The sequence below is a fragment of the Nerophis lumbriciformis genome, linkage group LG32, assembly GCF_033978685.3.
Source record: "Nerophis lumbriciformis linkage group LG32, RoL_Nlum_v2.1, whole genome shotgun sequence".
Classification (NCBI taxonomy): domain Eukaryota; kingdom Metazoa; phylum Chordata; class Actinopteri; order Syngnathiformes; family Syngnathidae; genus Nerophis; species Nerophis lumbriciformis.
Window position 1 is genome coordinate 13979876 of NC_084579.2, and position 19762 is coordinate 13999637.

Consider the following 19762-nt stretch of genomic DNA (forward strand, 5'->3'; position numbering starts at 1 on the left):
CTGTCAACAGTGGAGACGCTGGAAAGGAAGATCCGCAGCTACCTCCGCCGATGGATGGGCTTTCCACGCAGCCTGTGCAGCACAGCACTGTATGGGAAGACCAACAAGCTCCAGCTCCCTTTCAGCAGCTTGGACGAGGAGTTCAGGGTTTCTCGCACCAGAAAGGCTTTGCTCTATCGGGACTCCAAGGACACTAAAGTGGCATCAGTGGGCATCGTGGTGCGAACTGGCAGGAAGTGGAGGGCTCAGGAAAGCCTGGAGGTAGCTGAGTCTCAGCTGAGACTGTGGCAACAGGCCGTGCTACGAGAAGGCACGTGGTAAGGACAAACGCCAGCTAGTCCTGAAGGAGGTGCGTGCAGAGGTTGAGGAGGAACAAACCAGCAGAATGGTGGGCATGCAGCAGCAGGGAGCATGGACAAGGTGAGAGGGTGCACTGGAGAGGAAGGTGATCTGGTCTGAGATCAGGCTGGCAGAACCTCAGCGCATTAAGTTCATGGTTCAAGCTGTCTACAACGTCCTACCCAGCCCAGCCAATCTCCATCTCTGGGGCATGAATGACTCTCCAGCCTGTGTGCTGTGTTCCAAGAAAGGCTCGCTGGAGCACATCTTAAGCAGCTGCTCTAAAGCTCTGGGGAAGGGTCGATACCTCTGGCGGCACGACCAAGTGCTGAAGACCGTTGCTGAAGCAATAGCTAAAGCCGTGGCAAAAACAACAACTGCAAGCAACAACTTGGCAAGAGGAGAATCGCCTTTGTCAGGGCTGGAGACATGGGCAAATTAAGGCCCGGGGGCCACATGCGGCCCGTTAAGCTTTTCAATCTGGCCCGCCGGACATTCCCAAATAATTTTTTTAGATCTTTAAGATGGAAACTGTAGCTGCCATTATGATGTGCAGTGATGTTTGCAAATTACCATAAGTGTTAAACTATACCAGGGGTCGGCAACCCGCGGCTCGGGAGTCGCATGCGGCTCTTTGACCACTCTGATGCGGCTCAGCTGCATTCTTGCCAACCCTCCCGATTTTTCCGGGAGACTTCCGGATTTCACTGCCTCTCCCAGGGCAAACATTCTCCGATTTTCACCCAGACAACAAAATTGAGGGCGTGCTGTGATGGAACTGCATTTTGTCGTCGCGTCCGCTTTTTCACCTAAGAAACAGCGTGCCGGCCCAGTCACATTTTGTATGCGGCGTCTGCTCACACACTAAGTGACAGCAAGGCATACTTGTTCAACAGCCATACAGATCACACTGACGGTGGCCGTATAAACAACTATAACACTCTTACTAATATGCGCCACACTGTGAACCCACACCAAACAAGAATGACAAACACATTTCGGGAGAACATCCACACCGTAACACAACATAAACACAACAGAACAAATACCCAGAATCCCATGCATCCCTAACTCTTCCGGGCTACATTACACACCCTGCTACCACCAAACCCCACCCACCTCAATCTACGCACGGGGGGTGGGGGGTGTTGTTGATGTGTGGGGGGGGCAGGGTTGGGGTGGCGGGCTTTGGTGGTAGCGGGGGTGTATAAAGTAGCCCGGAAGAGTTAGGGATGCATGGGATTCTGGGTATTTGTTCTGTTGTGTTACGGTGCGGATGCATATTAAGGTGCGGGCCGCTTGTCTGAGACCCCTAGTTTATACATAGCACAAAGCAAAAAAAAACTTTGTATGCAGTGTTATTTCATTTTAAATTTCAAAAGAGTTTTGTGGCTCCCATTGTTTTCTTTAATTTGTGGAAACGGGTCAAAATGGCTCTTTGAGTGGTAAAGGTTGCCGACCCCTGAACTATACAATGTATTTCAATGGTTGGAATCTGAGCTTTTGCATGATATTTTAGTGACTTGTGTTGTCCCGATGACAATATTATTTCGATACTTTTCGGTACTTTTCTAAATATATGGGACCGGAAAAAATTGCATTATTGACTTTATTTTAACAAAAAATCTTAGGGTGTGGCGGACCGGTACTTTTCAGAGGCGGTATGGTACCAAATATGATTCATTAGTATCGCGGTACTATACTAATACCCGTACACCATACAACCCTACTAGTGACTATGGTAATCTACGTCACAGTAGGTCAGACGAGGCACCAAGCAGTGTGGGTGGGGAGCGTTTCCACAGCGGCCAGCCTGAAATGTAGGTGTCAGGGACAGACGCAGAAGAAGATTTTTACAAGAAAGCTCAGTGATGTATCAGATATATCAGATTGTAGATGTTTTTTGTTTTTTACCCTTCAAGTTCATATTTCGCTGTGTTTGTTGCATTTTTGTTGCATTTGGCTTGATTGTAAAATATGTCGATTGAGAGGGGGTGTGACGTTTATATGTTCTCAGTATTTAGGGTTTTATCGTTCATAGAAAAATTTAAAATTCCGTTTTTAAGGCTGTCTGTCATAACATTTTTAGCATTCAATCAGACTTTATTTTGAGGTTTTATATTAGTTTTCCTAAAAAATAGATATACCTGCCCCCAGACACATTTTTTTCCTCTAAATTTGGCCCCCGAGTCAAAATAATTGCCCAGGTCTGCTCTAGATGGCTCTAGATCAGGAGGAGCGATCTGTGGGCCAATTCTACTGTTTCTTTTTTTTTTAACCCTGTTAATGAACCAATTAAGTCCGTAAATCGAGTTTCCACTGTTTATGCAAGTTTTCTTTCTATATCATTGTATATGTTTGTTGACAATTTATGATGAAATTGTTGCTGAGATTTGAGGGGTACACTGCTACTGTATAGGAAAATGTGCCTATTATGCAGTTGCCCGCCCCTACAAAAAAAATCCTGCTAGTCATCAGTGGCATTATTGTGGGGTTAAGTGCTATTGTTGTGCCAACAAATGAGGAACACACAACATCTGAAAACAGCTGAGTGGCAAGATAAGCAAATACACTTCCCTAAAACTTACCATGTAAGCTATGACATCATAGCCCTGCTCCTTGAGCCACACCAGAATACAGGAAGTGTCCAGTCCGCCACTGTAGGCCAGGATCACTGTACCTTTAGACATGATGGCGTCTTGTTCCTAACCCCACAGAGAGAAAACATCAGTTAGACAGTCAATGTGTAACTTACTTGTACTGGGTATTCGTTATCTGACATTCAAGAGCAACAAGCTTTTCCAGCTCATGCACTGATGTTCTCACAAAACCTAAACACATAAGTGGTAATAAACTGTTTTAAAATGGCAAAAAGTGAGTAAATAAACAGAAAGCACTGCAATCAACAGGTTGTATTTTATTTCTCTTTTTAAAAAGCAACTTTGTCAGTCAGACAGCAATGCTTTGTGGGGGAACATTTGAAATTCCCACATTTTTGGAGCGTTTCAAATGCATCACTACAAGCAAGCTTTTAATCAAATGTTACTCGATTTTTGGAGGTTCTAACCCATTTTTTACAGTATGTGGCTGCTCTTAAAGATGCCACAGCGGGTTCTAAAAATAGTAAAACACACAGGTGATGGTGTTTTCTCAGTCGTAAAACGCCAACAAAAAAGGAAACGCGCTAACCGCCAAATTATCCTTTTGTCACGCGCATTATTTGTGGTGACGTCGACACGAAATGCATTCGGCTTGTTGGCAGGTGCCGCTGTAATTTGAAGCAATTACATCTACATTTGATTGCAATAATTGTAAGATATACTTACACAACTTCCCAAAATGCCGCTGTTCGGAGAGAAGAGCTCGGAGAATGTTAGCTTGTCGGTCAGGATGGCGTGATTTGTCAACAGCGGAGCAAGAGCCATCCACTCCAATCCGATTGGCCCGCTGCTTGTGACGTCACTTGCATTCCTTTCATTTGTAGGAAGAACCCAACTGATCAAGTTCAACCTGCTGACAGTTGTCAGTTGCAAATAATCATTAAATTAGGATTTAATGGCAGCAACACATTGCAAAAAAGTTGGCACAGGGGCATTTTTACCACTGTTCTTTCCTTTTAACAACACTCACTAAACGTTTGGGAACTGAAGAGACCAATTTTTGAAGCTTTTCAGGTGGAAGTCTTTCCCATTCTTGCTTGATGTGCAGTTTAAGTTGTTCAACAGTCCGAGGTCTCCGTTGTGGTATTTTAGGCTTCATATTGCGCCACACATTTTCAATGGGAGACAGGTCTGGACTACAGGCAGGCCAGTCTAGTACCCACACCCTTTTACTATGAAGCCACGCTGTTGTAACACGTGGCTTGGCATTGTCTCGCTGAAATAAGCAGGGGCGTCCATGATAACGTTGCTTGGATGGCAACATATGTTGCTCCAAAACCTGTATGTACCTTTCAGCATTAATGGTGCCTTCACAGATGTGTAAGTTACCCATGCTCTGTGCACTAATACACCCCCATACCATCACAGATTCTGGCTTTTGAACTTCACACCCATAACAATCCGGATGGTTCTTTTCCTCTTTGTTCCGGAGGACACCACATCCACAGTTTCCAAAAACAATTTGAAATAAGAACTCGTCAGACCGCAGAACACTTTTCCACTTTGCACTAGTCCATCTTAGATGAGTTCGGGCCCAGCGAAGCCGGCGGCGTATCTGGGTGTTGTTGATTAATGGCTTTCGCTTTGCATAGTAGAGTTTTAACTTGCACTTACAGATGTAGCGACGAACTGTAGTTACTGACAGTGGTTTTCTGAAATGTTCCCGAGCCCATGTGGTGATATCCTTTACACACCAATGTCGCTTTTTTTATGCAGTATCGCTTGAGGGATCGAAGGTCTGTAACATCATCGCTTACGTGCAGTGATTTCTCCAGATTCTCTGAAACTTTTGATATTACGGACCGTAGATGGTGAAATCCCTAAATTCATTGCAATAGCTGTTTGAGAAATGTTGTTCTTAAACTGTGCGACAATCATGGCACCCACCTGTTCCCAATTAGCCTGTTCACCTGTGGGATGTTCCAAATAAGTGTTTGATGAGCATTCCTCAACGTTCTCAGTCTTTTTTGCCACTTGTGCCAGCTTTTTTGAAACATGTTGCAGGCATCAAATTCCAAATGAGCTAATATCTGCAAAAAATAACAAAAGTTTTCCAGTTCGAACGTTAAGTATCTTGTCTTTGCAGTCTATTCAATTGAATATAAGTTGAAAAGGATTTGCAAATCATTGTATTTTGTTTTTATTTACGATTTACACAACGTGCCAACTTCACTGGTTTTGGGTTTTGTAATTTTTCGAAATGAGCGGTTGGTTGGATTGAGTCCTATCACTACAGCAGAGAACAGTGTGTTAAGTTTAATGAAGTTATGCCATATTTTCTAGATAATATAAGTACAGACTATTAAGCATTAATAAATCCCAAATTCTTAATTAATAAAGCACATTTCCAACATTGATACTCATTAGTGTGCAGTAACAGTTGTCCTGATTACCGCATTATGATCAACTATAAAAACTTTTAATCGTTGCATATTTATACTTTAAAAAGGATTTATTCAGCATTTCCACATTGTAGGTATAGTCAATGGTTAGATCATTTAGAAAGTCCACATAAATGAGACTCGATAATCTCTAGACATTTATACACACTTACATATTGAGTATTCAGATATTTACTAACTGCTTATATTTATAACTGTTTTTAAACTGCATACTAATGAGTATTCATGCTGGAAATATTGCTAGGTAGTGCGTACTTATTATAAAATGTTACCAAATAATGAAAAGGGAATACCCCAAGGGTCAATAGTCGGTCCACTGTTATTTAGCCGTTTTGTAAATGACTTGCCTTTGTGTTGCCCAGCAACCAGATGCCAAAATTATGCAGATGTGGTTATAAACTGTAAAGTCAAGTCACCTAGCAAGGCTGCAGAGGTCATAAAAATATGTCTTGAAGATGTAATCAATGGCTGCAAAATAATCATTTTACACATTTTTGTGTAGTCCTAAACCAGGGGTGTCAAACTTATTTTAGCTCATGGGCCGCATGAAGGAACATCTATTCCCACGCGGGCCGGACTGGTAAAATCATGGCATAACAACTTAAAAATAAAGACAATTTCAGATTATTTTCTGTCTCCCTTTTGGCCAAAAATATAACAAGTACATTCTGAAAATGTACATACTACAAATAAACCTCTTTGCAAAACATTTGACGTAAATTGAAAACTGAGGAAAAAATGAGTGCAGTTTCAAAAACACCATGAAGAACACAATGAACTTACGACTTTGTCTCAGGATTTTTACAAAGCCATCAAACTTTAAGCACTTCCTGTTCAGCATTCGAACGTTGGCAGTTTTTTAAAAAGGTTTGGAAAAGCAACAGATTGTTTCTACAAAGTGGTGAAATCCGCATACTGCCACAACACATTAATTTATCATCATTGAAATATTACAATTATAATTAAACATGGTGTCAGTTATCAAAACGACACCATAGCTTTGTGATGTGGCTTTTGTGAACAGAGCCTGCCAGGACTTTTATTACTTCATTTTAATTCTTCCACCTTCTGTAGCCTTTTTTCTTAGACGTTCCATAGTGCCTTAAGTTCTTAGATTATATTCCTTCATTACAGCCACACTTTCTCCACACAGGATTGCCTTTTACCTCCGTGAACATGTACTCTGCCTCCCACCTGGCTTGAAACCTCCTGTTCTCACCGTCCACCTTCCGTTTAGCCATTAGTAGGGAAGGGGGTTGCTGAAAGTTGACATCTGCCCTGAATGCTGATGAATAATGAAGTCGAGGCCCACTTGCGGCGCTTTAGTGAGTTTGCAGGCTACCGTTGCATTGTGGGGAATGGAGTATTGGTGCGTGCAAAACAGTAGCAGGTGGCTGAGGCCTACGGGACGCTTCCAATACTATTCAAATATCATCCCGGGGGCCATAGATAATTCAGATCTGGCCCGTGGGCCTTGACTTTGAGACCCAGGCCCTAAACTTTCTAATGCGGGCGGGCATTTAATTTTATTCCCGACCTCAAACAATTTGGAAAAAGTTATCTGAAAAGGAGAAAGTCACTCTCACTGTTTAATTTTTATTTTATTTTCTGACATGAACCTCCAAATTGAAAAAAAAAAGAATCAAAAATACAATATAAACTTCTGAAAGTCAATACACAGAATATTTTATTTTCCAAGGCAAAGAGCACGAAGCAGAGACAAAAAAAACAAAAGTTGGCGTGACTCTGCTTAGTCCTCTTTGCGTTCCTAGATCGCGTAATATGGCGTTTCACAAAGACATACACACAGCCTCCCCCCTACCTGTTACACCCCATCAAACAAGTTCACTGGTTCGGCGTTCAATGCGCCCGATGACGAGTCCTGGCTCTAACAGCTGTGTTGTGATTTTCAAAATGGAAGATGACAATCCACCACTGAGTAACCAACGCACACCCGTCTAACGTGGGTTGCCTGTCAAAGTTTACTTTGAGGGTGCACAGCTAAATGGAAGGCTGGAGGAGAGTGTGGAAGTGAGACGCTGTCAAATAAGTGCCCCTGGGCCCCCGACTCTCATTAACGATATGCTGCTACACCTCAAGAAAGACCACGTGATTGGCATCCAGGGTGGCAAACTGCATCTTTGTCACAACGTATGAAGATTCATCAACGATAACAACAATAAAATATGATATAGTTGGCTCACACAGGACAGCTTAGAATGATGGTTGACTGGAGGGTTTGTAAAGTATATAACCAAAATAGAAGTTGTGAGGTGGAGCAATATTTATGGTTTTGGGCAACAACAACAAAAAATATTTAAAAAAAAAAAAAAAGTATTTATATGAAGTAAACCCTGTGTATCCAGGTGAACCAGCAGAGAGGGGGGTCTTTCAGTCCCAGTTGGTATGGGGGGGTAAGTTAGTGGTGCTGTGTGATTCGCGTTTTATTTGTTTGCCTACCACTCTTTCTTTTTCTCATCCATGGACACGCCGCCGGGCCCGAGGGCCACCACCAGCAGCAGGCCGCCGATGACCGATGTGGTCTGGAAGAAGTCGTACTTGAGGAAGTCGTGCATAGGCTTGTAGGCGGGGATGTTCCAGAAGGCGTTGAAGTAGATGTTCATGGCGAAGAGGCACAGGACCAGGGTCAGCGCCGCCAGCTTGGTCTTGAAGCCGATAGCCACCAGGATGATGAGGGCGGTGCCCACCAGGTTCTGCAGGATCTGGGGAGGGTAGGAAACTGGTAATGTTAAAAGGAAAATAAGGATGATAGCCATAGAATGTATTAGAAAAATAATGCAATTTTCTGGATTCTCATTACCGGTACTTGGATTGTCCCGATACGACTTTTGCACTTCCAATACGATAGAGATGTTGGCTGATTACGATATTAACCCGATGCGATATCAGCAGGAATCATAGTACCGTAAATTCCAGGCTATAAGCCGTTACTTTTTTCCCAGGCTTTGAACTCTGCGCCATATAAAACGGGACGGCTAATTTAGGGATTTTTCTTCACTGACAGTCAAAATGCAAACACCTTTAAAAAACAAAGCAACTGTTTGTGCTATGATGCCATATTTTGTACAGTTCTGCAGTGCTGCATTGCTCTTCTGTTTACACAGAGTTTGGTCTTCTAGCCGTCCATAGCAATTCTAGACATATGGATTTATATATTTATTATTCCCAGCAACATTTACCTACTCAGTGGTCTAGTGGTTAGAGTGTCCGCCCTGAGATCGGTAGGTCGTGAGTTCCAACCCTGGCCGAGTCATACCAAAGACTATAAAATTGGGACCCATTACCTCCCTGCTTGGCACTCAGCATCAAGGGTTGGAATTGGGGGTTAAATCACCAAAAATGATTACCGGGCGCTGCCCACTGCTCCCCTCACCTCTCAGGGTGTGATCAAGGGTGATGGGTCAAATGCAGAGAATAATTTCGCCACACCTAGTGTGTGTGACAATCATTGGTACTTTAACACAATATAACAAACTATTTTTACTTAATAAACATTCCCATGTGTGATGTCTGTAGGTGTGTTTTCATGCACATCAGTACATGCTGTCGTAATGTAATAAAGCAAGTGACTTTAATAATATGCTTACACATTTGCGAGTGCCTTCCTTAGTATTATTAACTTACAGTGGCATTCTTTTTGTATGGTTTCGGTTTCGTAAATTCACTAAAACGCCACTGTGGAATTATATTGAGTTTGTGGGTCCATGACGATGGCTTCTGTTTTGTTTGATCAACCATTTTACTGCCGTGTTATAGACACTGTTTGGAAACAATTAGGTATGTAAATAAACATTGACAAAATATTTCTGTGTCAATAACTTATTTCATAAAGTACATGTCTGCGGCTATATATAATATATGGAAAATATATTTTTCTTCTAAAATTTAGTGGGTGCGGCTTATATCCCAGTGTGCTCGACAGTTCGGACAATACGGTTCATACTTTTATTATTTTGTAGTGTGGAATGTTTGGAAAGGTTCGATCACGTGAAATTACTCAAGGGAACAATGGTAGGTAAGTAGAGATGTCTGACAATGGCTTTTTTGCCGATATCCGATATTCCGATACTGTCCAACTCTTAATTACCGATACCGATATCAACTGATACCGATATATACAGTCGTGGAATTAACACATTATTATGCCTAATTTTGTTGTGATGACCCGCTGGATGCATTAAACAATGTAACAAGGTTTTCCAAAATAAATCAACTCAAGTTATGGGAAAAAAATGCCAACATGGCACTGCCATATTTATTATTGAAGTCACAAAGTGCTTTTTTTTTTTTTACATGCCTCAAAACAGCAGCTTGGAATTTGGGACATGCTCTCCCTGAGAGAGCATGAGGAGGTTGAGGTGGGCGGGGTGGGGGCGGGGTAGGGGGTGTATATGGTAGTGTCCCGGAAGAGTTAGTGCTGCAAGGGGTTCTCGGTATTTGTTCTGTTGTGTTACGATGCGGATGTTCTCCCGAAATGTGTTTGTCATTCTTGATTGGTGTGGGTTCACAGTGTGGCGCATATTTGTAACAGTGTCAAAGTTCTTTATACGGCCACCCTCAGTGTGACCTGTATGGCTGGTGACCAAGCATGCATTGCATTCACTTGTGTGTGTAAAAAGCCGGAGATATCATGTGACTGGGCCGGCACGGAAAGGCAGTGCCTTTAAGGTTTATTGGCGCTCTGTATTACTACCTACGTCCGTGTACACAGCAGCGTTTTAAAAAGTCATACATTTTACTTTTTGGAACCGATACAGATAATTTAGAAACAGATACCGATAATTTCCGATATTGCATTTTAAAGCATTTATCGGCAGTCCGATATTATCGAACATCCCTAACATTTACGAGTGCCTTTGTTAGTATTATTAACTTACAGTGGCATGCCTTTTGCATTGTTTGGGTTTCGTAAATTCACTAAAACGTCACCGTGGAATTATATTGAGTTTGTTAGGCTGATTGAAGAGCTGTCTTCCGCAGCTAGTGAGTCCATGACGATGGCTTCTGTTTTGTTTGATCAACCGTTTTACTGCCGTGTTATAGACACTGTTTGGAAACAATTAGGTATGTAAATAAACATTGACAAAATATTTCTGTGTCAAAAACTTATTTCATAAAATACATGTCTGCGGCTATAGAAAATATATGGAAAATATATTATTCTTTCAAAATTTAGTAGGTGCGGCTTATATCCCAGTGTGCTTGATAGTCCGGAAAATACGGTTCATACTTTTATTATTTTGTAGTGTGGAATGTTTGGAAAGGTTTGATCAAGTGAAATTACTCAAGAGAACAATGCTATGTAAGAAAAACACTAACTTTGACAGTTTTATGCTTTGGAAGTGGAGTGTTAATTTGTGTTTTGGCAACACTTAGTGGTCACAATAATGTATTACATTAAAGACATGATGCAGTAAATTAAACGATGTGAACATATCTAATACTGGATACTTTCTAATACATTTCTGCCACTTAGAATGACACATTGTGTAATAAACGTGCCGGTACTCACAGAGATGAAGCTGGTGTCAAAATGGACCAGAGACATGAACATAAGGACCAGCAGTAACCGCCCGCCCAGCTGCATGTACTGCTTCGGCGAGCTCTCCCCCATGGACGGCACTCCAGCAAACATGCTCTTTCCTTCCGAACGAGACTCAGCCAGCAGCAGGAGGAGACCGCCTCCCAGGGCGAGGTTTCTGATTGGAAGAGAAGGAAAAGGACTCTCAGCTGAGAAAAAAACTACAATATTTTGATAAATAGTTTAGACCTGTGTTACCGACCTCATCAAAAATTTTACGTCCCATAAAATGCTGTAGGCAATAGTCTGGTGGGGCGATACAAAAAGATTAGATTAGAAACAGCTACATTCATTCACAATACACTTACTATTATGCTCACCTGTAGCGCAATGATGCCAAATAATCCAAAGCAGGCATACTGTACAAAATTTCTACTGAGGATGAGGATACAAGCACCTGTTTGGATACACAGCAATGCAAATGGATATTAAAAGAATATAATCTGACATTTTCCTCAAAAATCCATCCACAAAGAAATGCATTCAAGCTAGCCCCTCAAACAAACACAATTTTAGCCAATCAGGAACCTGAAGAAAGTTATTATTGGAAAAGGCACAATGAGCTCTGAACAAAAGCGTGGAAACGATTTAAAATTATATACATGATCTTATACTTTGCCTTTAATTTGACAGCGTATATGACCACTTGAAAACAAATAGATGTCTCTTTTTGTACCCATTCACAGGGAAAATAAATAACAGGTAGTGAACCGAAGTGGCTGTAATTATTAGGGGTGGGTGTCAGATGAGTGAGATCATCCGATACCAATTACATGTAATAAATTATTTATTTATGGTTAGTGCTGTTGAAAGTGTAACAATAACCGAATATTTAACTAGTTTCCTAGTCTCTTATTACATACCATTGTTTGAGCAAAACAAAGTCAATAGTACACAATAACGTAACAAAACTACTCTTTTAAATCCTTTTGGTTACTGCCCACAATGTCCTCCTATATCCAGGGTCTTATTCTATTTATTTACAAATTTTAAAAAGACGACAAAAAAAATGATTTTTTGTTAATAAAAATATAAATATAAATTGATCAAATACTGATACTAGCCTTGGCATTGACAGTATCAATATATGTATTGATCTGCCCTCACCTTATGTGTAACCTGGCTGCTACACACATCAACAGAGCACAACAGCTGCTGTTCTATTATATTCTCTCTAGATTCTTATTAATCTATTTCTTAAATTCCTGTTACATTTCTGCTGTTACATGTAGACATCTCAAAGTTTACAAGATAGCTTAGCGATACGCATGCCTTCCTGTCTGCGCCTCATCTTACTTGGTAAAACATGTTTGGCCTCGTTCTCCAGTGATAGTAATATAAAATGCAGTGTATTTGCTGCATTAGAGGATTGGCTCCAGACTGTGTATGGAAATACACAATAAAAATAAAGTATCAGCCAGCAAGGATCAGCCTTTGTGAACTGCATTGAAAAGCCTTAATCGGCATTGGCTGATCACGTACCTTTTCAAGGAAATCGGCCAATGCTGATAGGCGACTGATTGATTCAGCGCAACCCTCGTGATAATCTTTACCAGTAACACCACAACACAAATAATTCACAGTTGAAGTGGTATCATTAGATCTGAGCCAATGACGATATATTGACCCACAAATTATTCCCGATGAACGATATATTGTCAGCATTATTTTGAGACCAAATTAGGCACTGATGTAATCATAGTTATACATTACTGACATTGCATTGCGGTGGGCTTTAAGCAAAAGTAGTGCTATTGGCAAACTTTTAGAGTAGCATGCAGAAAAATGATAGTAAAGAAAGAGATGACAACCATGTCACTGAATGATCTATACATTATTTGTTATCATATTATACAGTAATATGAATTACTTGTAGTAAATAGTCTCAGTTTAAAACTATGCATACAACTATTTGATATGTTCAAATTAAAGGGGAACATTATCACCAGACCTATGTAAGCGTCAATATATACCTTGATGTTGCAGAAAAAAGACCAAATATTTTTTTAACCGATTTCCGAACTCTAAATGGGTGAATTTTGGCGAATTAAACGCCTTTCTATTATTCGCTCTCGGAGCGATGACGTCGCAACGTGACGTCACATCGGGAAGCAATCCGCCATTTTCTCAAACACTGAGTCAAATCAGCTGTTATTTTCCGTTTTTTCGACTGTTTTCCGTACCTTGGAGACATCATGCCTCGTCGGTGTGTTGTCGGAGGGTGTAACAACACGAACAGGGACGGATTCAAGTTGCACAAGTGGCCCAAAGATGCGAAAGTGGCAAGAAATTGGACGTTTGTTCCGCACACTTTACTGACGAAAGCTATGCTACGACAGAGATGGCATAGAAAAATATCGACCCTAGCTTCCCTGGCCTGCTGACATCAACTCCAAAACTGGACAGATCAGCTTTCAGGAAAAGAGAGCGGATGAGGGTATGTCTACAGAATATATTAATTGATGAAAATTGGGCTGTCTGCACTCTCAAAGTGCATGTTGTTGCCAAATGTATTTCATATGCTGTAAACCTAGTTCATAGTTTCCTTTAATGCCAAACAAACACATACCAATCGTTGGTTAGAAGGCGATCGCCGAATTCGTCCTCGCTTTCTCCCGTGTCGCTGGCTGTCGTGTCGTTTTCGTCGGTTTTGCTTGCATACGGTTCAAACCGATATGGCTCAATAGCTTCAGTTTCTTCTTCAATTTCGTTTTCGCTACCTGCCTCCACACTACAACCATCCGTTTCAATACATGCGTAATCTGTTGAATCGCTTAAACTGCTGAAATCCGAGTCTGAATCCGAGCTAATGTCGCTATACCTTGCTGTTCTACCCGCCATGTTTGTTTGTATTGGCATCACTGTGTGACGTCACAGGAAAATGGACGGGTGTATATAACGATGGTTAAAATCAGGCACTTTGAAGCTTTTTTTAGGGATATTGCGTGATGGGTAAAATTTTGAAAAAAACTTTGAAAAATAAAATAAGCCACTGGGAACTGATTTTTAATGGTTTTAACCCTTCTGAAATTGTGATAATGTTCCCCTTTAAGGTCTCAAACCTGACATTTGCTTGACACTATCTACAGTGGCATGAATTTAAAAAAAACAACCTTCAGGCGCTATCCACGGTAACCAGGTAACTCACCGAGCTGCCCTAATAGATTAATGAGCACAAAGCACGTGGCCAGGAAGTAGCCGCAGCTCCACGTAGCCTCGATGTAGTCCCGCTGCTCGTACCACTGGAACCACATGCGGATGCCGTCCTCCAGGAAGGTGCTGATGAGACAGAGACGTGCCAGGTGAGGCAGGTACTGTTTGGTGACTCGCAGGAACTGTGCGACAGGAGGGTGGGGAGGGAAGAATACAATTGTCTTTATGTGTGCTGCAAACAAGGTCGGAATTGTGCATGCATGAATTTCTGGCTTGGGGTTGGGCAGGCTTCCCAAATTATGTCAAGCTTTCAAAGACAAAGCTGATAGTTCAACCGGAACCTGGGAGAACCAGTTGGTCCTGCTTCGCTCCCTTTTTTTGTACAAATTGTTACAAAGTTAGCTGAAATTAATGTCCCACCACCTGTAGTTTTTTTGAGGTCAACAACTCAAGAAAGTACTATAGTGTCCATTTAATTAAAGTGTAATTGGCTTCAAAATAACAGTGCTGTGACTTGCCTAGTGTACTGCCTAGTTTCTCTTGTTATATTCTTATTTTTACTGTTATATTTTTATTCTCATTGCACGGTGGAAGAGGGGTTAGTGTGTCTGCCTCACAATACGAAGGTACTGGGTTCGATCCTGCGCTCGGGATTAGGGATGTCCGATAATATCGGCGATAAATGCTTTAAAAAGTAATATCGGAAATTATCGGTATCGGTTTCAAGATTATCGGTATCGGTTCCCAAAAGTAAAATTTGTGACTTTCTAAAGCGCCGCTGTGTACACGGACGCAGGAAGATGTACTAAAGGCGCTGCCTTTGCATACTGGCCCAGTCACATACTATCTACGTGTTGAAACACGCACTGGCGAATGCAAGCATACTTGATCAACAGCCATACAGGCCACACTGAGGGTGGCCGTATAAACAACTTTAACACTGTTACAAATATGCGCCACACTGTGAACCCACACCAAACAAGAATGACAAACACATTTCGGGAGAACATCCCCACCGTAACAAAACAGAACAAATACCCAGAACCCCTTGCAGATGCTTGTTTTCATTCAGAAAAATCTACCTCTCACACGTGATGACAAGGAGAAAAAGAATTAGCCCACTCTTTGAGCTTCATCTGTTGCACAAATAGACTAATAGTCTGGACTGAGTGAAGCTGTTTTATTTATGTTTTGTGCCGTTTTCCCCATGCACTTTAAAGGATTGCTGTGTTTTCTACTAGTCTAGACTGAAGCAGTTTTAGTAATGTTCATGCACTTTAAAAGGATGGCTGTGTTATCTACTAGTCTAGACTGAAGCAGTTTTTTATTTTTGTGCCTTTCTTGTTTTTATTTGCACATTTTTGTTACTCATACAAATACATTAAGAACAGGGCAGATTGAGCCCAGTTTATAGTATACTTTGGACTGAAGCTGTGTGACTTCATTGTTTATGTAGATGTTGTTTTGAGGCATGTTTAAAAAAAAAAAAAAAAAAGCACTTTGTGAAAGTCAAAGTTAACAGTGTTTCTCATAGTTGTAGTGGGTATCAGGATTATTTCAGGGAGAGCATGTCCCACATTTAAAGCTGCTGTTTTGAGGCATGTTAAATTTGACTTCAATAATAAATATGGCAGTGCCATGTTGGCACTTTTTTCCATAACTTGAGTTGATTTATTTTGGAAAACCTTGTTACATTGTTTAATGCATCACAAAAAAATTAGGCATAATAATGTGTTAATTCCACGACTATATACTGTATATCGGTATTGGTTGATATCGGTATCTGTAATTAAGAGTTGGACAATATCGGAATATCGGCAAAAAAAGCCATTATCGGACATCCCTACTCGGGATCTTTCTGTGTGGAGTTTGCATGTTCTCCCCGTGACTGCGTGGGTTCCCTCCGGTTACTCCGGCTTCCTCCCACCTCCAAAGACATGCACTTGGGGATAGGTTGATTGGCAACACTAAATTGGCCCTCGTGTGTGAATGTGAGTGTGAATGTTGTCTGTCTATCTGTGTTGGCCCTGCGATGAGGTAGCGACTTGTCCAGGGTGTACCCCGCCTTCCGCCCGATTGCAGCTGAGATAGGCTCCAGCACCCCCCGAAAGGGATAAGCGGTAGAAAATGGATGGATGAATGGATGTTACTTTTTATTTGTATTCTTATTGTTATATTTTCTAATTTTCTATTTTATTTCCATTTATACCTCCATTACTAACTTTTTTTTTTTTTAATTCTATCTAAAGCTAAAGGGGTACTGGAAATCCATCTTCGAAGCACTCTCCACGGTCTTGACAATTCAAATTGATCCAAACCCTTTCATTTCTGTATTTGGAATCATTCCTGAAGGGATGGAGCTACCTGTAGGGGGTCACAAAATGATTGCCTTTACGACACTCCTTGCACGCCGCCTGATATTGTTGAAGTGGAAGGAGGCTGTCCCACCCTTAGTCTCCCACTGGATAAAGGGACCTGAAGCTTGAGAAAATAAGACTTAAAACCAGGGGAGACAGGGCCTTCTCTGTGGTCGGCCCTAAGCTCTGGAACACTCTGCCCCTCCATGTTCGAACTGCTCCCACAGTGGAGTGTTTTAAGTCTCGTCTTAAGACCCACTTTTATTCTCTGGCTTTTAACACTACGTGAGTTGTGTGGTCCTCTGTGTTTTTAAAATTTTGATTTCTATTTACTGTTTTAATTGGTTTTACCCTTTAAAATTGTTTTTAATCATACTTATTTTATATTGTTTTTAATTGTGTTTAATATTGTTGTGCAGCACTTTGGAAACATTTTGTTGTTTAAATGTGCTATATAAATGAAGTGGATTGGATTGGAAAATAAGATATGAATTACGGGGCTCTGAAAACAAGTTTTTTTTAAAGTGTGGAGACCTTTTTTGACCAATCCTCTACACAAGTGCAGGAATAGCCCTAAACATGTACCTAAATATGACTGCCGACGTTTCAGGCCTTGTCATGCTGCTTCTACAGTGTGTTTCAGCTTTCAATGACTTTGTCTCAAGTGCCTTGTATTGACATTTTTTTATTTCTTTGTCTCAAGTGCCTTGTATTGACTTTTTTTTCTTTTTTACTCTGGGTACTTTTGTACTCTTACTTTTGTTTTTGTGTTGAGTGACAGCAGGGGTAGGGGGATGAAGAGGGTTTTAATTTGTTGTTAATGTGAATGTGAAACCAATAAAAAAGCACTGTTAAAGAAATTATATCTCAATCCTGTACACTGCTTCTGGAATTGTAATTTAAATGAGGGAACCCTACTGAAGGAATCAATAAAGTACTATTAGTTCTATTTGTTTTGAGCATTACTACAGGATTAGCCCCGCCCACTACAGAGTCCACGTCAGCACTGCCAGACCCTGTCAGCCAATCAGCTTTCACCAACTCCCCTCTATGGCTGCTGCGTGAGGCATGAATGGTCAAAATGGGAGCCAATCCAAATAGGCCCTATGTATACTTAAAATAGCCACATTTGGAAATTCCTCTGTAAAATCGACCCCAAGAATATTAAAAGAGAATAAAGTAGAATATGAATTGAGTAAAACATTGAGCTGAGAGGTATATAACACGACGTAATGGGATCTTGATCCCTCTAATAAAGTTTGTGCAATAAACGAGTCTCTATGCTGCCAAGCTTTACGGTAGCGTAATACTATATAAAAGGCGCTACCTAGAGCGCATGCGCAGCACTTATACCTGTTGATACAGACTATAACTTGGTTCCATGGTGCTTGACACCGTCTATGTCCAGGCTCACTAGCCAAAGTGAAAGCAACACGGCGGCCGAAGGGGCGGTGGATGACAACTTATTTGTCATGCTAATGAACACACCGCGCTGTCAGAAAGTACACACCAAACGGGGTGTCTTCCTTTTTCTTTTTTTTTTTTATGAAGACATAATACGACACGGTAGCCGGCAGCTAGCATGCTAAAAGGTAAGAAGTGTGATGCTAATATTCAACTTGCCTGGTCTGCCACGTCTTCGGCCTTGTTCATGAGATCATCCTGCCCCATGTTTGCGGAGTAAACGGATAATTAGCAATGATAGTAACAACAAGGCCCTGAACGAGTGCGCTGTTCTTTTGGTTGCCGCGTACGCGGAGACTCTTCCTCCCCTCCTGTTAACGCTATTTACTTGGAAGACGTGCCGAGTACCGCTTCTTGCCAGTATGTGGACACCGAGAGAAAGGCCGCCTCCGCCCCACAATGCACCGTGTTTTGACGAGCCAGGAAGCCCAGACGGCCAGTCCCCCTCCTCCTCGACACGCTTCTGCAACCGCTGTATGCCACGTCGACCGAACCTCCTCGCTATTTTCAATAGTTTGACACCTAACTCGTGTGAACAGGCGTGTTTTTGCAACTTTTTTTTTTTTTTTTTTTTTTTTTTACGCCAGCTTACAATACAGTCTCAAACATGGCGCATGGACTTAGCGAGTAATGCTGCTCGTTAAATGGGAACATTATCACAATTTCAGAATGGTTAAAACCATTAAAAATCAGTTCCCAGTGGCTTATTATATTTTTCGAAGTTTTTTTTCTAAATTTTACCCATCACGCAATATTCCTAAAAAAAGCTTCAAAGTGCCTGATTTTAACCTTCGTTATAAACACCCGTCCATTTTCCTGTGACGTCACATAGTGAAGCCAACACAAACAAACATGGCGGAAAGAACAGCAAGCTATAGCGACATTAGCTCGGATTCAGACTCGGATTTCAGCGGCTTAAGCCATTCAACAGATTACGAATGTATTGAAACGGATGGTTGTAGTGTGGAGTAGTGATGGGTTGATGAGGCGTCATGAAGCGTTTCGACACATTGCAAAACTGTATTGATACTGTGTCACTAAATACTGACATCTGCTGGACATTAAAAATCCCTACAGGCAACCTATGGACCGACTCAACTGACACTGATTTTATGACCTAGTATATACAATAATATAAACCAAGTCATTGTATTTCATTTAGTATTATTTCATATCTTCATTTAAATAAAAATATATTTTTATCTTTTTTAGATACAGTCAATAACAAATGTGAACATGTATAATAACATGGAAATCTAAGAGAATGTGTTTTGAATGAGGATGCTTGTGGACTGGGATTTTTTTAAATTAATTTTTTACACATTTTTATTAAAAAAAAAAAAGTTTTTCCAACGTATTCAATTTTAGACGATTTCTTTCATTGATTGAGATTTTTATTAGTAGGTTGCACAGTGAAGTACATATTCCGTACAATTGACCACTAAATGGTAACCCCCCAATAAGTTTTTCAACTTGTTTAAGTCGGGGTCCACTTAAATTGATTAATGATACAGATATATACTAACATCATAATACAGTCATCACACAAGTTAATCATCAGAGTATATACATTGAATTATTTACATTATTTACAATCCGGGGTGTGGGATATAGAGGGGGGGGGGGGGGGGGGGGGGGGGGGGTTAAGTTTGGTTGTTATCAACACTTCAGTCGTCTCTTCTTAGTTATTATTTCTCCGGCTGTAGAAAAGACCCGCTCACAGGGCACAGAGGAGGAGGGAGTGCGACACAGTTCGCGTATCGGTCACGTGACCAAAACAGCTCA

At 41.1% G+C, this 19762-nt stretch overlaps 2 protein-coding genes across 2 annotated transcripts in view; both read right to left on the reverse strand.

Annotated features, from left to right (window-relative positions):
- Positions 1 to 3778, reverse strand: part of ass1 (argininosuccinate synthase 1) — a 97573-nt gene extending 93795 nt beyond the window's left edge. The window contains exons 1-2 of the mRNA XM_061926658.1: positions 3666 to 3778; positions 2928 to 3044 (exon numbers count right to left, since the gene is read on the reverse strand). Of these exons, the coding sequence (XP_061782642.1) occupies positions 2928 to 3044; positions 3666 to 3764 (216 nt within the window). The 5' untranslated portion in view covers positions 3765 to 3778. The remainder of the gene's footprint in view (positions 1 to 2927; positions 3045 to 3665) is intronic.
- Positions 3779 to 7725: 3947 nt separating this feature from the next.
- Positions 7726 to 18438, reverse strand: surf4 (surfeit 4). The gene is made up of 6 exons (XM_061927149.2): positions 18137 to 18438; positions 14152 to 14338; positions 11324 to 11400; positions 11206 to 11249; positions 10935 to 11121; positions 7726 to 8124 (listed from the first exon to the last, which is right to left on the reverse strand). The coding sequence occupies exons 1-6, from the start codon at positions 18182 to 18184 to the stop codon at positions 7858 to 7860; spliced, it is 810 nt and encodes a 269-aa protein (XP_061783133.1). The 5' UTR covers positions 18185 to 18438; the 3' UTR covers positions 7726 to 7857.
- Positions 18439 to 19762: the final 1324 nt, after the last annotated feature.

Bases quoted from the DNA above. Each gene is read 5' to 3' on its own strand.
- surf4 (XM_061927149.2), bottom strand. From the start codon at position 18,184: ATGGGGCAGGATGATCTCATGAACAAGGCCGAAGACGTGGCAGACCAG. The intron at 11,401-14,151 runs GTGAGTTACCTG...GTATCCAAACAG, and splicing joins TAATCTATTAGGGCAGCTCG to GTGCTTGTATCCTCATCCTC. The intron at 11,122-11,205 runs GTCGGTAACACA...TCTTCCAATCAG, and splicing joins GACGTAAAATTTTTGATGAG to AAACCTCGCCCTGGGAGGCG.